At 20.4% G+C, this 23684-nt stretch overlaps 7 protein-coding genes across 7 annotated transcripts; all 7 read left to right on the plus strand.

Annotated features, from left to right (window-relative positions):
- Window positions 1-652: 652 nt before the first annotated feature.
- On the plus strand, window positions 653-1735 carry PY17X_1046201 (PIR protein; the record flags this gene model as incomplete). The annotated part of the gene is made up of 3 exons (XM_034637561.1): window positions 653-667; window positions 776-1558; window positions 1649-1735. 3 exons carry the CDS (start codon window positions 653-655, stop codon window positions 1733-1735), a joined length of 885 nt encoding a protein of 294 aa, XP_034493510.1.
- A 2425-nt stretch (window positions 1736-4160) lies between these two features.
- On the plus strand, window positions 4161-5311 carry PY17X_1046301 (uncharacterized protein; the record flags this gene model as incomplete). The annotated part of the gene is made up of 3 exons (XM_720034.1): window positions 4161-4175; window positions 4310-5140; window positions 5225-5311. The coding sequence occupies 3 exons, from the start codon at window positions 4161-4163 to the stop codon at window positions 5309-5311; spliced, it is 933 nt and encodes a 310-aa protein (XP_725127.1).
- Window positions 5312-7430: 2119 nt separating this feature from the next.
- Window positions 7431-8544, plus strand: PY17X_1046401 (PIR protein; the record flags this gene model as incomplete). Its single annotated transcript, XM_022957770.1, has 3 exons — window positions 7431-7445; window positions 7576-8379; window positions 8482-8544. The coding sequence occupies 3 exons, from the start codon at window positions 7431-7433 to the stop codon at window positions 8542-8544; spliced, it is 882 nt and encodes a 293-aa protein (XP_022811160.1).
- Window positions 8545-11001: 2457 nt separating this feature from the next.
- On the plus strand, window positions 11002-12127 carry PY17X_1046501 (PIR protein; the record flags this gene model as incomplete). The annotated part of the gene is made up of 3 exons (XM_022957769.1): window positions 11002-11016; window positions 11138-11977; window positions 12062-12127. 3 exons carry the CDS (start codon window positions 11002-11004, stop codon window positions 12125-12127), a joined length of 921 nt encoding a protein of 306 aa, XP_022811159.1.
- Window positions 12128-14418: 2291 nt separating this feature from the next.
- PY17X_1046601 (PIR protein) lies at window positions 14419-15501 on the plus strand (the record flags this gene model as incomplete). Its single annotated transcript, XM_034637562.1, has 3 exons — window positions 14419-14433; window positions 14567-15331; window positions 15436-15501. The coding sequence occupies 3 exons, from the start codon at window positions 14419-14421 to the stop codon at window positions 15499-15501; spliced, it is 846 nt and encodes a 281-aa protein (XP_034493511.1).
- Window positions 15502-18079: 2578 nt separating this feature from the next.
- Window positions 18080-19158, plus strand: PY17X_1046701 (PIR protein; the record flags this gene model as incomplete). The annotated part of the gene is made up of 3 exons (XM_034637563.1): window positions 18080-18094; window positions 18203-18985; window positions 19072-19158. 3 exons carry the CDS (start codon window positions 18080-18082, stop codon window positions 19156-19158), a joined length of 885 nt encoding a protein of 294 aa, XP_034493512.1.
- A 2334-nt stretch (window positions 19159-21492) lies between these two features.
- Window positions 21493-22549, plus strand: PY17X_1046801 (PIR protein; the record flags this gene model as incomplete). Its single annotated transcript, XM_022957767.1, has 3 exons — window positions 21493-21507; window positions 21627-22394; window positions 22484-22549. The coding sequence occupies 3 exons, from the start codon at window positions 21493-21495 to the stop codon at window positions 22547-22549; spliced, it is 849 nt and encodes a 282-aa protein (XP_022811157.1).
- Between the last annotated feature and the right edge of the window lie 1135 nt (window positions 22550-23684).

Consider the following 23684-nt stretch of genomic DNA (forward strand, 5'->3'; position numbering starts at 1 on the left):
TTTCTAAATTTAATTATATAGGAATAAAAATAAAGTTATTGAAAATGTTAAATTTAATTGTAATGCATATATATTAAATAAAAATAATATTTAAATTATTCATATGCCATTAAAAAAGGGAATAATACAACTTATTTTGATAATGTTATAATTTTAGAAAAAACAATTTTATATATTATAAGAAACAAGTATATAAATATTTAATATATTTAAAAAAATTACTATTTATATACTTTTAAGGATTATAGTAATAATATAATTTTTAACTTTTTAGATTTATACAGCATTTAATTTTTTGAAGGACAATCATTAAAACATAAGATATAAATATATTCCTTTTCTATGTACAAACATACTTTAAATTCATTATAAAAGTATATTAATCTTTATAATAACTTATGCAAACTTGTATTATATATACATATGCTAATAAATGTTTAAACAACCCCCAAATAAGGCAATTTATCTAACTATCATCAAAGTACATATTGTTCTATATTAATTTTAAATTGATATTAAGAATAATAAACATATTTTTGTTTACATATAATTGCTTTATATAGGGTTAAATAATTGTATTACTTATTTTAGTATATATATATATAATATGATATCCCCTTAACCTAGAGATTATAAATTATATTCCATCATAATGGATGATGATCTAGTATGTACACTTTTTGATATTATATTTCCTATAAACCTCATTAAGTTATATTTTAATAACATTTTCTTAATATATATTTTTATCAATTTTTTTAATTGGTTTTTTTAGTGTGGAAAAATTGATTTTTTGAGGAAGCATTTCCCTGATGAATCAAGTGAAAAAGCAGAAATCGAATTTAAAAAAATTAGTAATTTCGATAAGTACTGCCCTGATGGAAACTGTAATACTGAACTCGATAAAATTGCGATTGGATTTTTATGGTTACTTGAAAAATATTTTACTAAATACCCAATTAAAGGCAATACTGGATATAATACTGAACCATTTTTTATTTATATTATCTTATGGTTAAGTAACAAATTAAATCAAAGCAAAAATAACAACACCACTAATATAAACGATTTTTACACTCAGCATGTAATTGGTAGTAATAAACATAGTAATTTTAAAGATGTCGCCTACAAATTTTCAGGTCTTGAGGAATTCATAAATAAACAAAAAGAATTGTTGAATATTAATATTAAAGATCTGTCTAAATTTTATGATGCATCCAAATTAATATGTAGGATGTATGGTAATTTTGCAACGAATCTAAATAAGGATGAACTGTTAAATAATGCGAATGAATTTGTTATAAAATATCAAGAACTTAATGGAGGTTCTAATAATACTAGTGACAGTTCATGTGAACAAATATTGTCTGCTTTATCAACTGATTATGGTATTTTAAGAAATAAACGTAATGATATTACATTTCTTCCAGAGATAACAGCAAATATTTCTGCACTAAGATCTGGATATACATTATCAAGTTCGTCGATAGGAAGCAAATTATTTACAGTTTTATCGATATTTGGTGCAATAGCATTTTTTTTAGGAATTTCTTATAAGGTAAATAATAAGGAGTTAAAAAATATAACGTTTTTAAATATATCCAAACGTTAACAAAAAAATCATATGTTTCTTAACACTTTATATTAGTATTCGTTGTTTGGATTTCGGAAACGAGCTCAAAAACAATATTTAAGAGAAAAAATAAAAAATATAAAGAAGAAAATGAATCGTTAATATATGATTCGAAAAGTAGGATTATTCCAGGAATATTGATAATGATTTATATATTTTAAGAAACTGTCTATTGGGAAGTAATTTTTGCATAATTTGTATATAGTTTTTATGTTGTGGATCCCATATTCGGGTTGGGTTAAGTATTATATCTTTATTTATTTTTTCATAATTTGAAGACTAATTTAATATATGTATAATTCCGTATGTTCAACCAAGATATGAAATTCAAAAGTCAAATATACCCCCCAAAAGGAACATATCGATTAACATGAAAAGTATCAATACTAATTTTCCCATAAAGTATAATATATACAATTGTGTGATTATACCGATTTAATATGATTAAAATAAAATGTCTATGTTGCATATATTAATATAGATATTGATTATATATGAATTCATATTATAGAATATCATAATTGTCTATTATATAAAACTTGTTAATCAGGGGCTATATTGAATTATCCACATCATAATATGCAATGCATTTCTTTGTTTGGTAAACACATTTATTTAGTAAAACTTATTATTTGTGTCATTATTATTTTTATTTAAATTGTATTTTAGCAACCGAACAGTAATAACAGATATTCATAAAATATCGATCGAGTATCGACAATACAACGATATCTATAAAAGGCATTTTATGCATCTAACATTTTTAATAATCAATAAAAATATGCATATTAATAAAAAAATGAATTATAGATATATGTATACTATCCTTTTAATTTTCAATTGTATTTAGCATCATTTTGTGTTAAATTTTTAATTAATATTGATAGAAATAGTTATATATACATTAATTTATTTACTATAAAGGTATAATATTAGATTGATCATTATTAATTTTTAAACTTTATACTTTTGAGGTATAAATAAATTATATTTCAAAAGATTTAAAAAATAAAATATAAGTATATTAATAAAATATAATGTTATAGTTTGTTATAATAATTGTAAATAATTTGATAGATATAATATCGCTATTATTATATGCCTATACATATAATCTAATAAATACTATACTAATAAATAATATTGAAATATTGTTATATTGTGAAACCTTCATATAATTAAATATTAATATTATTGAATAGACACATAATAATACATTACAAAGGCATAATTTTTATATATTTGTTAAAGATTTAATTTAGGATTTGTAGTTTTATATTATAAAAATTTAGATCAATAGTGGAAGGATTAATGATTCAATCAACATTAAATTTCTTTTTATTATTCAATATTAACGCGTATTATATTATCATTGTTTAATAAATAATCGTTAATTACAAATAGCATTGTTTTATAATAAAATTAATATAATATAGAATTTTTAGTAAACTATTTGAATGTATATATATTGATAACTATAACAATAAAATGTATAAGATAAAATTAACTATACAGAACAATTAGCGAATGTCTATCTAAATTTATATATTAAAAGAGAAAATATATCTTATCTCTCTCCTCTCAAAGTGCAATATACCAACCTAATACATATAGTTTTATATTATACTTTAAAATTTCCATCAATACTTATTTATATGCTAATATTTAATATTTACTAAGTATGATTTTTAAAACAATCTATATTCAAAGACTTATTTAAGCTTATAAATAGCATATGTACGGATTCAGTACCAATTGGTGTTTTAAACTATGGAAATGATACGCGAAATATATTCTATAATTATCTAATACGGAATATTTATAAATTGAAGTATATAGAAATAAAAATAATGTTATAAGACTCATTAAAATAAATTACTAATTTATTTATATTAAATAAAAAAAAGTATAAATTATGTAATTTGCATAGAAAGTGGAGCATGTAACTTAATTTGAAAATATTATAATTTTAATAAAACAGTGGTTTATCGTATTAGAAATAAGTATATATAAATTTAATATATTTTAAAAAGCGACTATTTATATACTTTTAAGGATTATAGTAATAATAGTATTTTGCATTTTTTAGATTTATACAGTATTTAAGTTTTAGAATTGAAATCATTAAAATAGAAGATATAAATATATTTTTTTCCTATGTTCAAACATACTTTAAATTCTTTATAAAAGTATATCCATTTTTATAATAAAGTTGTGCCGGATGTTAGTAAGAATAGAATTTTTTGTATAAAATCCATCATATCTATATTTAATCAAAAATGTATTAAGCAACCCTCTATTTAAGGTAATTTAAATAATTGTCACAAAAAGAAATAAAAGGTTCCTTTAGTAATAATATTATTTTATTATTCTATATTAATTTAATTATTGAAAAACATATAATATACTTAATTACAGACAATTTTTATATATAGGGTTAAAGTATTTGCGTCACATATTGGGGACAGTGTATATAAAGCAGGATTATTTTACTCAATTTACAAATCAAAAATATAATTCCATTATAATGAATAAGGAAGTGGTATATACATTTGTTAATAATAATAGTTTCCTTTACATTTTTTGATAATGTATTATATATATATCATTAAATATCATTTTAATAAAATATGTAAAATTTGCGTTTTTATTAATTGTTTTTAAATGTTTTCTTAGTGCCAAAAATTCGAGAATGTATGGGATGATTTCCCCGATACATTAAGTAAAGGAAAATATGAATTTAAAGATAATAATTTTTTAGATGGTTATTGTAATAATAATAAATGTGAAGGTGATCTCGATAAACTTAATGCTGTATTTTTTTATTTGATTAATCAATTTTTTGGGCCTTCTGGTTTGTTTAAGAATAATGCAAAAAATAATATCAATGTTGTTGAATACATTATCATATGGTTAAGTCATATGTTAAACCTAAAGGATAACACAGGAAACATTCTAACAAATTTTTATAAAATATATATAAAAAATCAAGAAAAGTATAAAAATACTATAAATGGTGTTGATGGTTGTAGTAATTATGATGAACTTATATATAAAAAAAATGAATTGATGAAAATTACTAATGAAAAATTGTCTAGATTTTATGCCCCATTTAAATTATTATGTAACATGTATAATGAATTTAATGATAGTACGTCAGATTCCACAAAATATTTGAATCATGCTAAAGAATTTGCTAAAAAATATAAAGAACTTAATGATGATTCTAGTATTACTAATGATAGTTCCTATAATAAACTATTGTGTACTTTATCAAATGATTATGATAATTTTAAAAAGAAATGCAAAGACATTTCATCCTTTCCAGCGATAGACAAACCAAATATTACTCCAAAATGTCCTGAACAAACTCATGTAACAGGATCTGAACAATTGTCTGGAGAATTTTCTGAGGTTACATTATCAGAATCATCACTAGTAAGTAAATTATTTATAGTTTTATCGATATTTGGTGCAATAGTATTTTTTTTAGGAATTTCTTATAAGGTAAATAATGACTTGAAAAATTATTTTCATTATAAATATGCAAAAATTAACAAAAAAATAATTCGTTTACCGTTTTTATATTAGTATTCGTTATTTGGGTTTCGGAAACGATTTAAAAAACAACAAATAAGAGGAAAACTAAAAAATATAAAGAAGAAAATGAATCGTTAATATATGATTCGAAGAGAATGTCATTTCAGGAATAGTAATAATGATTTAAATATTTTAAGAAACTGTCTATTGGGGAATAATTTTTGATCATAACTTTTATATAGTTTTATGTTGTGGGACTCATATTATATTGTAATTTAATTTTTTATAACTTGAACAGTAGTTAAATATATGTACCATCCCGTATGTTTAATCAAGAGATGATGCACAAATGTGCACCCAAAAATGGGGATAAGCTAATATGAATTGGGTTGTATAACATTTTTTCATAAGTTATAATATATATAATTAAGTGATCATATCGATTTAATATAGTTAAATTAAAATAACTATATTACATATATTAATATAGATATTGACTATACATGAATTCATATTATATATATCATAATTGCCTATTATATAAGTCTTGATAACCCAGAGCTATATTGAATTATGCATATAATAATATATTTCTTTATTTCATGGAATATTTTATTTAGTAAAACTTATAACTTGTATCATATTTATTTTTATTTAAATCGTGTTATACAACTGAACTGCAATAATAGATGTTCATAAAATATAGATTCATGAATATCGATCGAGAATCGACAATATAACATAGTCTATAAAAGATTGTTATGCTTCTAACATTTTTTGAAGTGTATATAAATTGGAAATATATTATTAGTTAATTGAAAAAATATAAGTATATTAATAAAATTGAATGCTATAGTTTGTTCTAACAATTATAAATAATATGATAGATAAAATGCGTAATTATTATATACATATAAAATAGTAAAATATTCTACTAATAACTAATATTGAAATATTGTTATATTGTGAAAACTTCATATAATTAAATGTTAATATTGTCGAAAAGACACATAATAATACATTATAATGATATAATTTTTATATATTTGTTAATGATCTAAATTGGGATATATGGTTTTATATTTTAAAAAACTGGATAAATAGAGAAAAGGCGAAATACTTAATTCATGTTAAATTCCATTTTATTATTCCATATGAACGCATATTATATTATTAGTTTTTATTGAATAATAATTTTTTAATCTAAAACAACATTATGTTATCATAGAATTAATAAAATATAGAATTTTAATAAATTATTTGAATGTACATACATTGATAACTATATCAATAAATATATAAGATAAGAATGAACAATGCATAGTATTTATCGAATATTCAACTTAATTTAAATAATAAAAGAGCAAAGATATCTTATCTCTCTCCTCTTAAAGTGAAATATAATAACTTAATTAAACATAGTTTTCTATTATACTTTAAAATTTCCATCAATAGTTATTTATATGTTAATATTTAATATTTAATTAGTATTATTTTAAAAACAATATACATATAAAAACGTATTTAAGCTTACAAATACAGGTCCAGTGCTAATTGTTTTAAACCGTGAAAATTATGCGTAAAATATATTGTAAAAATACTCAATATGGTATATTTATAAATTGAAGTATGTAAAAATCAAAATGTAGTTATCAGAATCATTAAAATGGATTATGAATTTATATAATTTGTATAGAAAATGAAACACTGTAACTTTGTAAATGTTATAATTTTAGAAAAAACTATATTATATATTATAAGAAACAAGTATATAAATATATATTTATATACTTTTAAAAATTATACTAATAATAGATTTATTAATTTTTATGTATTTACGGGTTCAGGATATAAATATATTTATTAAAGAATGAGAAAAAAAAATTGTATTTTTCTATATTGAGACATAAATATAAGAGGGAGTATTTTAAATTCATTACTAAACTACTTAAATTTTTTTAATAAAATTATGATGGATGTTACTAATAATCATAAATTATACATCTGACCAAAATGTATTAAATATCTCCAATTTAAGGCAGCTTAGTAGTTATCAAAAAAAGGAATAGACCGTTTCTTTAGTAATAATATTATTTTATTGTTCTATATTAATTTAATCATTAAAAAAATTATAATATATTTAAATACAAACAGTTGCTATATATAGGATTAAAGTATTTATGTCACATATTGGGGACAGTATATAAAACAGCATGAGTTTACTCAATTTACAAATCAAAAATAAAATCCCATTATAATGAATGTCGAAGTGGTATATGCATTTTTTAACAATTTCCTTTACATTTTTTGACATTGCATTATATATAAATATCATTAAATTTTATTTTATAAGAGTTTCATTAGCGTATACTTTTATTATACTTTTTTAAATGTTTTCGTAGTGTAAAAGGTTCAAGAATGTATGGGAGGATTTTCCCGATAAATTGGTTAATGAAAAGTATCATTTTAATGATGATAAACTTTTCAAAACCTATTGTACTAATAATTGTACTAGTTATATCAATAAAATGAATGCTGGATTTTTATATTTTTTTAATGAATTCTTTGGTAATTCTTCTGTGTTTGAGTCTGTTGCAAAAAGTAATATCAATATTGTTGAATACATTATGATATGGTTAAGTTATATGTTTAACCTAAAGAAAGATAACAGCATTAACACTATAGATATGTTTTATAGTAATTATATAGATAATAATAAGTATAAAAATTCTATATACGATGCTGGTGCTTATAATAGTTATGATGATCTTATAAATAAAAAAAAAGAATTGATGAATATGAAGATTAAAGATATATCTAAATTTTATGATCCATTTAAATTATTATGTGAAATGTATAATGAATTTGATGAAAATAAGAAAGATTGCACACAATATTCGGAAAAAGCTAAACAATTTGTTGAAAAATATGAAAAACTTAATGGAGATCCTAATAATACTGATGACAGTTCATATAAACAATTATTGTGTACTTTATCAACTGATTATGATAATTTTAAAAAGAAATGTAACGATAGTTCATCGCTTCCAACGATAGACAAAACAAAAATTCCTGAAAAATGTTCTAAACAAATTTCTGGACACATTTCTGAAGTTACATCATCAAGTTCGTCGATAGCAAGCAAATTAATTCCAGTTTTATCGATAATAGTTGCAGTAGCAATTTTGTTAGGAATTTCTTATAAGGTAAATAATAAGGAATTAAAAAATATAATATTTATATATTATTTTCATTATATATATGCAAACGTTAACAAAAAAATCATATATTTCTTCATTTTATATTAGTATTCGCTATGTGGAATTCGGAAACGAGCTCAAAAACATTTGAGAGAAAAGCTAAAAAAATAAAGAAGAAAATGGATCATTCATATATGATTCAAGGATTAATAATGATTGATATATGTTAAGAAACTGTTTATTTGGAGATAAGTAATTTTTGCATATATTTATATAGCTTTTATGTTGTGGACCCCATGTTGGGGGTAGGGCTAAGTATTATATCTTTGTTTATTTTTTTATAATTTGAACACTAATTAAATAAATATACTATATCCGTACGTTTAATATCGAGATGAAATCCAAATATGCGCCCCCAAAGGGGTACTTCCATTAATATGAAAAGAACAAAATCATATTTTTTCATAAATTATAATACATATAATTGAGTCTTCATGCCGATTTTATATGATTAAAATAAAATGTTTATATTGCATATATTAATTCATATTATGACATATCATAATTATTTATTATATAAGATTTGTTAACCCAAAGTTATATTGAATTATGCATATCATAATATATTTCTTTATTTGATGAAACATTTTATTTAGCAGAACTTATTATTTGTATCATTTGTTTTAATTTAAATCGTATTTTGATAACCAAATAGTATAATAATATTATATATCATAGTATAAATTATAATTAGATTCATTTTGAATATCCCTCTACATTATAATATACCTTCATATTAATATGTGTGTTTTTAAGATTAATTAAACATATTACCAATATATAATTGATAGTCATAAAATATCGATCGAGAATCGAGAATACAACATTATCTATAAAAGGCATTTTATGCATCTAACATTTTTAATAATCAATAAAAATATGCATATTAATAAAAAAGTACATTATAGATATAGGGATACTATCCTTTTAACTTTCGATTATATATTTTATAATTTTATGGTAAAGTTTTAAATTCAAATAATAGAGATACTTATATATACATTAGTTTATTTACTATAAAGATATAACATTATATTAATTAATATTAATTTTTAAGCTTTATAGTTTTTAAGTATAAATATATTACATTTAAAATTTTAAAAAAATAAAATATAACTATATTAATAAATTTTTTATCATATTTTGTTTTAATAATTATAAATAATATGATAGATAGAATAACGCTATTATTATACCCCTATAAATATAATATAATAAATTACTCTACTAGTAACTAATATTGAAATATTGTTTTTTGTGGAAAATTAATATAATTAAACATTAATATTATCGAAAAGACACATAATAATACATTATAAAGGTACCAATGTTATATATATGTTAATGATTCAATTTGGGATATGTGGTTTAATATTCTAAAAATATGAATCAATGGTGAAATGGTTAAAGACTCAATTCATGTTAAATGTCATTTGATTATTCCATATTAACGCATATTATATTGTCGTTGTTTTACCATAGAATTAATAAAATATAGAAAATTTAACGAATTATTTTAATGTATATCCATTGATAACAATAACAATAAAATATATAAGATAATAATGAACAGTGCAGAACATTTAACGAATATTTATCTAAATTTATATATTAAAAGAGGAAATATATCTTATCTCTCTTCTCTTAAAGGGGAATATAACAACCTAATTAAACATAGTTTTCTATTATACTTTAAAATATCATCAGTAGGTATATATGTTTAATATTTACTAAGTATTATTTTAAAAACAATCTAAATTCAAAGAATTATTTAAGCTTATAAATACGGGTTCAGTGCTAATTGTTGTTTTAAAAAATGGAAAAGATGTGGAAATATATTATAAAATTACCCAATAAGGAATACTTATAAATTAGAATATGTAGGAATAAAAATAAAGTTATTTAAAATGTTAAAATATAATTGGAATGTATATATATTAATTAAAAGTAATATTAAATTTATATAATTTGCATAAAAAGTGGAGCATATAACTTTAAAATACTATAATTTTAGAAAAAACTATATTATATATTATAAGAAACAAGTATATAAATATTTAATATATTTTAAAAAATTATTATTTATATGGTTTTAAGGATTATAATAATAATAATAATAATAATAATAATAATAATAAAACTTTTTTATTTTTAAATTTATACAGTATTTAAGTTTTAGGGCGTTGCTTATGTTCTATATTAAAGCATATGTATAAGTATATATTTTTTAAATTCATTATAAAAGTATATCCATTTTTATAATAAAGTTATACCAAATGTTAGTAAGAATACTATTTTTTGTATAAATGTATCATATTTATATTTAATCAAAACTGTATTAAGCAACACTCTATTTAAGGTAATTTAGCTAAATGTCATAAAATAAGTATAATATGATTTTAGTAATACTACTATATTATTATTTTATATGAAGTTAAAATTAAGAATATATCTAACGAAATATAATTGGTATGTAAAGAGCTTAAGTAAATATAACATATATTTATGCAATATATATAAATAGCATCATCTCACATAATCTCCAAATTATAACGGAATTTCATTATAATGCCTGTTAATCTGGTATATATCCTTTTTCTTACATTATTTCGATGTTGCATTAACTATAAATTATATTAATTTTCATTTTAGTAACATTTATATTAATACATTCTTTTCTTTAATTCGTAAAATATATTCATAGTGTGATGGACTTACAACAGCTGATAATGGTCTTGTCTTCGATCGAAATTCTAAAAATTATACGTTTAGTGGAAGTTATACCAATAAGTATTGTCCTGATAATAATTGTGATAATGATAATAACAAAAAAATTAGTTCTGCTTTTATAGGATTGCTAGGTTTCTATAAGGAAGTTGTTGATATGAAAAATATGGAGAGTGATAAAATTGCTGAATACGCTATTTTATGGTTATGTCACATACTGAATCAAAAAACAGAAAATGGAACCACTACATTAAACGATTTTTATACTGAACATATAAAAAAAAATAGTCATTATAATCAGGAAACAATTGGTGATAGTAATAATAAGATTAAGATAGATGTTATAGATGCAAAAATAAAATCGATGAATATGAATATTAAAGATATATCTAATTTTTATGAAATATTTAAATTATTATGTATGATGGATGGTGAAGTTGATAAAAAAAATCTCCAATGCAATACATGTTTAAAAAATGCTAAAGAATTTTATGAAAAATATGAAAAACTTAAAAATGGTTTAGATATTAATAAAGGAAGTTCTTATTTTCAACTATTGTATAGTTTATCAAATGATTATGACAAATTTAAAGAGAAATATAAAAAAGTATGTAGTAATACCGAATCCTTTGAAGCTTGTTCACGAAGTTCAGTGACAAAAAGTCCAGTGACAGAATGTCCAGTGACAAATAGTCCAGTGACAAATAGTCCAATGACAAATTGTCCAGTGACAGAATGTCCAGTGACAAAAAATACACTAATTACAATTGCAATTATATTTGTTGCATCATCAATTTTATTGGGAGTTTCTTATAAGGTAAATAATAAGGAATTTAAAAATTATTTTCATTATATATGCAAATTTTAACAAATAAATCGTATACTTAACATTTTATATTAGTATTCGTTATTTGGATTTCGGAAACGATCTCAAAAACAACATTTAAGAGAAAATCTAAAAAAGTAAAGAAGAAACTGATCATTAATAAATTATTCTGAATATGATGATTGATGTATTTTAAGAAACTATCTATTGGGAAGTAATTTTTGCATAATTTTTATATAGTTTTTATGTTATGGAACCCATATTCGGGTTAGGGCTAAGTATCACATTGCATTTAATTTTTTATAACTTAAACACTAATTTAATATATGTATCATCCCGTATGTTTAATCAAGAGATGATGCCCAAATATTCAACCCAAAATGGGGATAAGCTAATATAAATGGGGTTGTATAACATTTTTTCATAAGTTATAATATATATAATTGAGTGTTAATATATATTTAATATGATTAAACTAAAATAACTATATTACATATATTAATTCATATTATGCTATATCATAATTGCCTATATAAAAGTTAATATTTTGTTATATTGAATTATGCATATCATAATATGTTTCATTATTTTATGAAAATTTTATTTAGTAAAACTTATTATTTGTGACATATTGATTTTAATTTAAATCGTATTTTTATAACCGAAAAGTATAATAATATTATATATGAGGTATATATTATAATTCGATTAGTTTTGAATATTCATCTACATTACAATATACCTTCATATTAATGATTATATTTTTAATGTTAATTAAGCACACTGCTAATATAAAATAATAAATAATCATAAAATATAGATTCATGATTATCGATCGAGAATCGACAATATAACATAATCTATAAATTATTGTTATGCTTCTAACATTTTTTGAAGTAGTAATTGTAGTTACTATGATCTTCTTGTATTAATAGAAGTTCCTTCATACGCTTTAATTTATTTATAATAAAGATTTAATAATAGATTATCACTATTTATTTTTAAATTTTTAGGTATAAATATATTATATTTTAAAATAGTTAAAAAATAAAATATAAGTATATTAATAAAGTTTAATATTATAGATATGATGCATTATTATATGCCTATACATATAATCTAGAAATTACCAATAGTTAATATTAAAATATTGTTTTATTGTGAAACCTTCATATAATTAAATATTAATTTTATCGATAAGACATAACAATATATTATATATTTGTTAATGATTCAATTTGGAATTTGTAGTTTTATATTCTAAAAATATGGATTAATGGAGAAAGGGTTAAATACTTAATTAATATTAAATATCATTTTATTATTCAATATTATATTATCATAGTTTTATGTAGAATTAATAAAATATAGAAATTTTAATAAATTATTTGAATGTATATACATTGATAACTAAACAAATAAAATATATAAGATAAAAATGAACTATGTAGAACATTTAATGAATATTTATCTAAATTTATATATTAAAATAGCAATATATCTTATCTCTCTCCTCTTAAAGGTAATATAACAACCTAATTAAACATAGTTTTCTATTACACTTTAAATTTGCACCAATACTTATTTATTTGTTAATATTTGCTAAGTATTATTTTAAAAATAATATGCATTCAAAGACTTATTTAAACTTATAAGTATGGGTTCAGTGCAAATTGTTTTAAAGAATGGAAAATATGGCAAAATATATTATAAAATTGCCCAATAAGATATACTTCTAAATTGAAGTATATAGGAATAAAAATAAAGTTATCGAACTCATTAAAATGGATTATGAATTTATCTACATTCATTAAAAACAATATAAATTTATATAATTTACATAGAGATGTAAGTAACATAACTTAATTTGAAAACATTATAATTTTAATAAAGCATTGTATATAGTATTAGAAGCAAATATATAAAAGTTTAATATATTAAAAAAATGACTATTTATATATTTTAAGGATTATAGTAATAATATAATTTTTATTTTATAGATTTATACAGTATTTAAATTTTTGAAGGACATTCATTAAAACATAAGATATAAATATATTTCTTTTCTATGTTTAAACATACTTTAAATTCATTATAAATGTATATTCATTTTTATAATATAGTTATACAAAATGTTAGTAAGAATGGATTTCTTGTATAAAATGCATCATATATATATTTAATCAAAAGTGTATTAAAAAACCTCTATTTAAAGTAATTTAGCTAATTATCATAAAAAGTAATGTAACTTTCGTTAGTGATAATATTATTATATTATTCTATATTAATTTAATTATTGGAAATTTTATAATATATTTAACTACAGACAGTTATATATAGGGTTAAAGTATTTGCGTTTCATATTTGGTGCATCGTATATAAAATAGCATGATTCTACTCAATTTACAAATCAAAAATAAAATCCCATTATAATGGATGCTGATATAGTATATGCATTTTTTAATAATAATTTCCTTTACATTTTTTGATATTGACCATATATAAATATCATTAAACTTTATTTTAATAAAACTTTTAATAATTCGCGTTTTTATTAATTGTTTTTAACTTCTTTCTTAGTGTGGAACGTTAATTCCTTTAAGGAACGTGATTTTCAATTCGGACGATGGTATAAGTTATCGATTTACAGATGATAATGATTACAAAAATTACTGTAATGGTGGAAATTGTGATGATGATACCGCTAAAATTAATGCTAGATGTTTATATATTTTTGAAACATTCTTTAAGGATAAGTCTGAGTTTGAAAAGGTTGCAAAAGGAAACATCTATATTGTTCAATACATTTTGATATGGTTAAGTTATGTGTTCAGCCTGATCAAAAGTGAAGAAAAAGGCAGTCTAAATGAATTTTATAATAAATATATAGAAACTGACGAGAGCTATAAAAAGGAAATAAACGAGGTTACTACTTATAAAAATTATAAGGATCTTATAGATAAAAATAAATATATTTTAAGTATGGATAAGAGCATTATATCTAAATTATATGATGCATTTAGTACATTATGTGACATATATATTGAGGTTGATCCAAAAGACTCAATTTGCGAGAAATCTTCTGAAAAAGCTAATCAATTTGTTGAAACATATAAAAAAATTATCATAGATCATAACATTGGTGAAAATATCCGCTATTTTTATGTATTGATTAATTTATTAACTGATTATGACAATTTAAAAACAAAATGTAAAAAATTTCCATCCACTCCAGATATAAAAAAAATAATTTCTGAAGCTACATCAAGTTCGATAACAAGCAAATTAATTCCAATTTTATCGATATTAGTTGCAATACCAATTTTCTTGGGAATTGCTTATAAGGTAAATAATAAGGAATTAAAAATATTACATTTAAATATTATTTTCATTAAATATATGGAAAAATTAACAAAAAAATCAAATTTTTCTTAAAATTTTTATATTAGTATTCGTTATTTGGATTTCGGAAACGAGGTCAAAAACAACATTTAAGAGAAAAGCTAAAAAAATAAAGAAGAAAATGGATCATTAATATATGATTCGAAGAGCATTGGTTATTCCAGGAATAGTAATAATGGTTGATATATTTTAAGAAACTGTCTATTGGGGAGTAATTTTTGATCATAGTTTTTATATTGTTTTTAAGTTATAGGGTCAGGGTTATGTTTATGGAACCCACATTCGGGTTAGGGCTAAGTATTATATTGCATTTAATTTTTTATAATTTAAATACTAATTTAATATATATATCATTCCGTATGTTTAATCACATATAAAGTCCAAATATGCAACCAAAAAGTGGATATAACCATTAATGTGGAAGGGGTTACATAACATATTTTATAAGTTATAATATATATAATTAAGTGTTCATATGAATTTAATATGATTAAAAAAAATGTCTATATTGCATATATTAATTCGTATTATTCAACACCATAATTGTCTATTATATAAAATTTGTTAATCTGCGGTTATATCGAATATTTCATAACGCAATGTTTCTTTATTTGATGAAAATTTTATTTAGTAAAACTTATTATTTGTATCATATTTATTTTAGTTTAAATTATATTACGCCAACATAACTGTAATAATAGATATTCATAAAATATAGATGCATGGAATATCGACCGAGAATCGACAATATAACATTGTCTATAAAATATTATTACGCTTCTAACATTTTTTAAGTTTTAATTGTAGCTACTATTCTCTTGTATTTTACATTTGTATTAATAGAAGTTTATACGCTTTAATTTATCATAAAGGTATAACATTATATTAATCACTATTAATTTGTAAACTTTATAGTTTTGAGGTATAAATAATTATATTTTAAAATAGTTAAAAAATAAAATGTAAGTATATAATAAAATTTAATATTATAGTTTGTTATACTTATAAACAACTTGGTATATAAAATTAACGTTATTATTCTAATATTTATATATATAATATTGTATAAATGACTAAAACTGAAATATGTTAAATTTGGGAATATATACAATTATATATTAATGCAAAATATAATGATATGTAATAATTAATTTAATTTGAATTAATAATATTTTTATTAGGTTGTTACATATATATAATTCACAAATATATTGTTATTGCTAAATAATATGTTATAAATACTATACTTTAAAACAATGAAACAAAAAAATTACTAATTGATTTAAAGCATTTTGATTAAGCACATTAATTATTTCGTTGTACTATACAGTGATATAACAGTAATAATAATAGTAATAACAATAGATAAAGTATTAAATACGAAAAAATCATTAAATTCATTTGATTCGAATAAGTTGATATATATTATTAAATTTGTAATAAGATTAAAATTATATGCAAAAAACATCAAATGAAATATTATAACACTTATTTAAGTAAGATTTAATGCTATAATATTAGAATTAACGCTACCAAGCAAAGTAATATTAATAATTATATAGTTTTCTTAAAAATATAGTTTATTATAAAATATAAAAGTAAACTATATATTTAGAAAATAATTCTAATGCATTTTTAATGTATATACGAATTGAAAGCTTTAATGTTAAAGGAATACAATACATAATTAACTATATAGAATAGGTAAATTTAATATGGTTATATTCTTGTCTTAAAAAAGTATAATTCCCTTATCTCTCCTATCTAAAATGTAAATACAACAATTTAATTACGCATAGTTTTATATTATACTTTAAAGTTTGCATCAATAGTTATTTATGTATTAATATTTACTAAGTATCATTTTAAAAACAATATGCATTAAAAGTCTTATTTAAGCATATAAATACGGTTACAGTGTTAATTGTCGTTTCAAACCGTGAGAAATATGTGCAAAATATATTATAAAATTATATAATAAGGTATATTTCTAAATTTAATTATATAGGAATAAAACTAAAGTTATTGGACTCGTTAACATAGATTGTAAAGTTATCTATATTAAATAAAAACAATATTAAAATTATGTATATGCAATTAAAAAAGTGAATAATTATACTTATTTTGTAAATGTTATAATTTTAGAAAAAACTATATTATATATAATAAGAAACAGTATATATAAATTTAATATATTTTAAAAAGTGACTATTTATGTGCTTTTAAGGATTATGGTAATAATATAATTTGTAATTTTTTAGATTTATGCAGTATTTAATTTTTTGAAGGACAATGACCAAAACATAAGATATAAATATATTCCTTTTCTATGTTCAAACATACTTTAAATTCATTATAAAAATTGATATATTTTTATAATAAAGTTATACGATATTTTATTAATAATAGTCATTTTTATATAAAATGTATCATATATTTAATCAAAAGTTTATTAAGCATCCCTCTATTTAAGGTAATTTAGCTAATTATGATAAATAGATATATAAAGTTTCTTTGCTAATAACATTATTTTATTGTGTATAATAATTTAATTATTAAAAATTTATAATACATTTAACTACAGACAGTTGTTATATATAGGATTAAAATATTTACGTCATATTTGGAGCATCGTATATAAAATAGCATGATTCTACTCAATTTACAAATATAAAATGAAATTTCATCACAATGGATAAGAAAGTGGTATATACATTTTTGATATTGTATTATATATAAATATCATTAAACTTTATTTTAATAAAATTTTCAATAATACACATTTTTATTAATTGTTTTTAAATGTTTTCTTAGTGTGAAAAATTCGAGAATATATGGGAGGCATTTCCCGATGAATTGAACAGTAGTGGAGAATACAAATTTAAAGATACTAATTTTTTAAATAGTCATTGTGACGGTAATACATGTGATAATGATATCGAAAAAATTAGTGCTGGATTTTTTTATTTGCTTAGTGGATTCTTTGGAGGTTCTGATTTGTTTAACTTTGATGAAAAAAGTAAAAACGATATTTTTTATTACATTATGATATGGTTAAGTTATATGTTAAACCTAAAGAAAAATGAATCAAACGACAGTCTAAAATATTTTTATGATAAAGATATAAAAATTCATCAAAAGTATACAAATCCTATAGCTGGTTTTAAGGGGTATAATAGTTATAAGGATTTTTTAGAAAAAAAAATTGTGAATATGGATATTAAAGCTATATCTAAATTTTATGCTCCATTTAAATCATTATGTAACATGTATTATGAATTTAATGGAAATAATAAAAAATGCAAGAAATATTTGGATGATGATAATGAATTTTTTAAAAAATATAAAGAACTTAAGAATGATTCTGATATTACTGATAGAAGTCCATATAAAGAAATATTATCTGCTTTATCAACTGATTATAATAAATTAAAAAATGAATGTAACAAGATTTCGTCCTCTCAACCGAAAGGAACAGAACAAAATCTTGTACACAGTTCTGTAGATACATCATCAAGTTCGTCGATAGGAAACAAATTAATTTCAGTTTTATCGGTATTTGGTGCAATAGCATTTCTTTTAGGAATTTCTTATAAGGTAAATAATAAGGGATTGAAAAATTATTTTCATTATATATATCCAAACGTTAACAAAAAATAATGCGTTTATATTTTTTATATTAGTATTCGTTATTTGGATTTCGGAAACGATTTAAAAAACAACAAATAAGAGAAAAAATAAAAAATATAAAGAAGAGAATAAATCATTAATATATGATTCGAAGAGAGTGACTATTTAGGAATAGTAATAATTATTTATATATGTTAATAAACTGTCTATTGGGAAGTAATTTTTACATAATTTTTATATAGTTTTTATGTTGTGGGACCCATGTTCGGGTTAGGGTTAAGTGCTGCATTGTATTAATTTTTTATAATTTGAACACTAATTAAATATATGTACCATCCCATATGTTTAATCTCGAAATAAAATCCAAATATGTAACAAAAAAGGGGATATATCCATTAATATGAAAAGGGCCGCATCAAATTTCATAAGTTATAATATATATAATTGAGTGTTCATGCCGATTTAATATGATTAAAATAAGATGCCTATATTGCATATATTAATTCATATTATCTATATCATAATTGCCTATTACATAAGCCTTGATAACCCAGAGCTATATTGAATTATGCATGTCATAATATGTTTCTATATTTTATGAAAATTTTATTTAGTAAAACTTATAACTTGTATCATATTTATTTTGATTTAAATCATGTTATCCAACTGAACTGTAATAATAGATATTCATAAAATATCGATCGAGAATCGACAATACAACGTTATCTATAAAAGGCATTTTATGCATCTAACATTTTTAGTAATACATAAAAAATGTACTATAGATATATTATAATAAATTTATAAATTATAAATATATATAATACTATTTTTTTCATTTCAATAATTTGAATTTATTCTAATGTTCTAATTTATATTGGTAGGAATATTTATATATATATATTAATTTAATTATCATAAAGTATAATAATAGATTAATCACTATTAATTTTTAAATTTTATATTTTGAGGTATAAATAAATAATATTTTAAAAGATTTAAAAAATATAATATAAGTATATTAATAAAATTTCGAATTATATTTTGTTATAATAATTATAAATAATATGATAGATATAATACGTTATTATTATATGCCTATACATATAATTTAATAAAATACTCTATCGATAACTAATATTGAAATATTATTTTATTGTGAAACCTTCATATAATAAACATTAATATTATCGAAAAGACAAATAATAATGCATTATAATGATATAATTTTTATATATTTGTTAAAGATCCACTTCGGGATATGTGGTTTTATATTATAAAAATTTGGATCCATGGAGAAAATTATAATGACTCAATTCATGTTAACTGTCATTTTATTATTCCATATTAACTCTTATTATATTATTAGTTTTTATTGAATAATCATTTTTTAATCTAAAACATTACGTTACTATATAATTAATAAAATATAGAATTTTTAATAAATTATTTGAATGTACATACATTGATAACTATATCAATAAATATATAAGAAAAGAATGAACAATGCATAGTATATAGAAAATATTTATCTAAATTTATATATTAAAATAGCTAATATATCTTATCTCTCTCCTCTTAAAGGACAATATAACAACCTATTTACAAATAGTTTTATATTATACTTTAAAATTTGCACCAATACTTATTTATATGTTAATATTTAATATTTACTAAGTATGATTTTAAAAACAATATGAACTTAAAGACTTATTTAAGCTTGTAAATACGGGTTCAGTGATAATTGTCGTTTTAAACCGTGGAAATTATGCGTAAAATATATTATAAAATTACCCAATAAGGAATACTTATAAATTAGAATATGTAGGAATAAAAATAAAGTTATTTAACGCATTAAAATTATTTTTTAATTTATCTATATTAAATAAAAATAATATAAATTTATATAATTTGCATAGAAAGTGGAGCATGTAACTAAATTTGAAAATGCTATTATTTTAGAAAAAACCATATTATATATTATAAGAAACAATCATGTAAATATTTAATATATTTTAAAAAATGACTATTTATATACTTTAAGGATTCTAATAATAGCTTTCTTAATTTTTTATATGTGGACAGTATTTAAGTTTTAGGACGTTGTTTGTGTTCTGTATTAAAGGATATGTATAAGTATACATTTTTTAAATTCATTATAAAAGTATATCCATTTTTATAATAAAGTTATACCAAATGTTAATAAGAATAGTATTTTTTGTATAAAATGCATCATATATACATATGGAAAAGTGTATAAGCAACCCTCTATTTAAGATAGTTTAGCTAAATGTCATAAAATAAGTATAATATGATTTTAATAATACTAATATATTATTATTTTATATGAAGTTAGAATTAAGAATAATATGTCTAACGAAAGATAACTGCTACATAAAGAGCTTAAGTAAATACAACATATATAAATAACATCGCCCCGCATAATCTCCAAATTATAACAGAATTTCATTATAATGTTTGATGAAGTGGTATATATTTTTTTTCTTATATTATTCGTATGTTGCATTCCTATAAATTATATTAATTTTAATTATAGTAACATTTATATCAATACATTTTTTGTTTAATTTGTAAAATATATTCGTAGTGTGATGCAATTAATACGATCGATAAATATTTTGATGAAGATACGAAAAAAACGAGAGAACATACTTCTGGAAGTTTATTAAATATGTTATTCTCTTATGATAACTGTAGTAATGATGACCCAAAACTTACCTCTGAGTTTATAGCATTGCTATCTTTATTTAATGGTATTGTTAGTAGTGAGGGTTTAGATAGTGATGAGAATTTATATAGTGATAAACTTGTTGAATACGCTATTTTATGGTTAAGTTATAGACTAAATCAAAAAGCACAAAATGGAGCCACTACATTAAACGAGTTTTATACCAAAGATATAGAAAGAAATAGTTGTTATAAGGAGAATATAGGTGTTAAAAGTGGTGATAAGATTACAAAGGATGTTATAAAAAAACAAATAAGCTCGATGAATATAGATATTAAAGATATATCTAATTTTTATGATGCACTTAAATCATTATGTAACATGTATAGTGAAATTGGTACAGAAGGCTACGAATGCAAGACATGTTTAGAAAGTGCTGGAGAATTTTTTGAAAAATGTGAAAAAATTAAAAATGCTTTTGATATTAATAAAGGAAGTTCTTATTTACAACTATTGTCTAGTTTATCAAGTGATTATTATAAATTTAAAGAGAAATATAATAGTCTTGAATGTAGTCATAGGTCACCATTTGTAGCTTGTCCACGAAGTTCAGTAACAAAAAATACACTAATTACAATTGCAATTATATTTGTTGCATCATCAATTTTATTGGGAGTTTCTTATAAGGTAAATAATAAGGAAATTAAAATTTATTTTCATTAAATATATGCAAACGTTAACAAATAAATCGTATACTTCTTAATATTTTATATTAGTATTCGTTATTTGGATTTCGGAAACGATCTCAAAAACAAAAATTAAGAGAAAATCTAAAAAAATAAAAAAGAAACTGATCATTAATATATTATTCGAAGAGTAATGATTATTTCAGGAATAATAATAATGATTAATATATTTTAATAAACTGTCTATTTCGAAGCAATTTTTGCATAATTTTATATAGTTTTTATGTTGTGGTACCCATATTCGGGTTAGGGCTAAGTATTATATCTTTATTTAATTTTTTATAATTCGAACACTAATTAAACATACGTATCATTCCATATGTTTAATCACAAGATGATGTTCAAAATATGTACCCCCCAAATGGGTACTGCCATTAATATGAAAGGGGTTACATAACATATTTAAAGTTATAATATATATAATTGAGTACTCATATCGATTTAATATTATTTAAAAAAATGTCTATATTGCATATATTAATATAGATATTTGCTATATCATAATTCCTATTATATAAAATTTGTTAGTATGTGGTTTTATTGAATTATGCATATCATAATATGTTTCTTTATTTAATGAAAATTTTATTTAGTAAAACTTATTATTTGTGACATATTGATTTTAATTTAAATCGTATTTTTATAACAGAACAGTATAATAATTTTATTAATAGAGTATAATTATAATTCGATTCATTTGGAACAATTGCCTACATTATAATATACCTCATATAATGATTATATTTTTAATGTTAATTAAGCACACTACTAATGTATAATAGATAATCATAAAATATAGATACATGCAATATAGATCGAGAATCGAGAATATAACATAATCTATAAATTATGTTGTGCTTCTAATATTTTTGAAGTTGTAATTGTATTTACTATTATTTCCTTGTATTAATAGAATTTTATTTGTACGCTTTAACTTATCATAAAGGTATAATAATAGATTAATCACTATTAATTTTTAAACTTTATATTTTGAGGTATAAATATATTATATTTTAAAATAGTTAAAAAATAAATATAAGTATATTAATAAAGTTTAATATTATAGATATGATGCATTATTATATGCCTATACATATAATCTAGTAAATTGCCAATAGTTAATATTAAAATATTGTTTTATTGTGAAACCTTCATATAATTAAATATTAATTTTATCGAAAAGACACGTAACAATACATTACACAGGTATCAATGCTATATATTTGTTAAA

The sequence above is a fragment of the Plasmodium yoelii genome (assembly GCF_900002385.2).
Source record: "Plasmodium yoelii strain 17X genome assembly, chromosome: 10".
NCBI lineage: Eukaryota > Apicomplexa > Aconoidasida > Haemosporida > Plasmodiidae > Plasmodium > Plasmodium yoelii.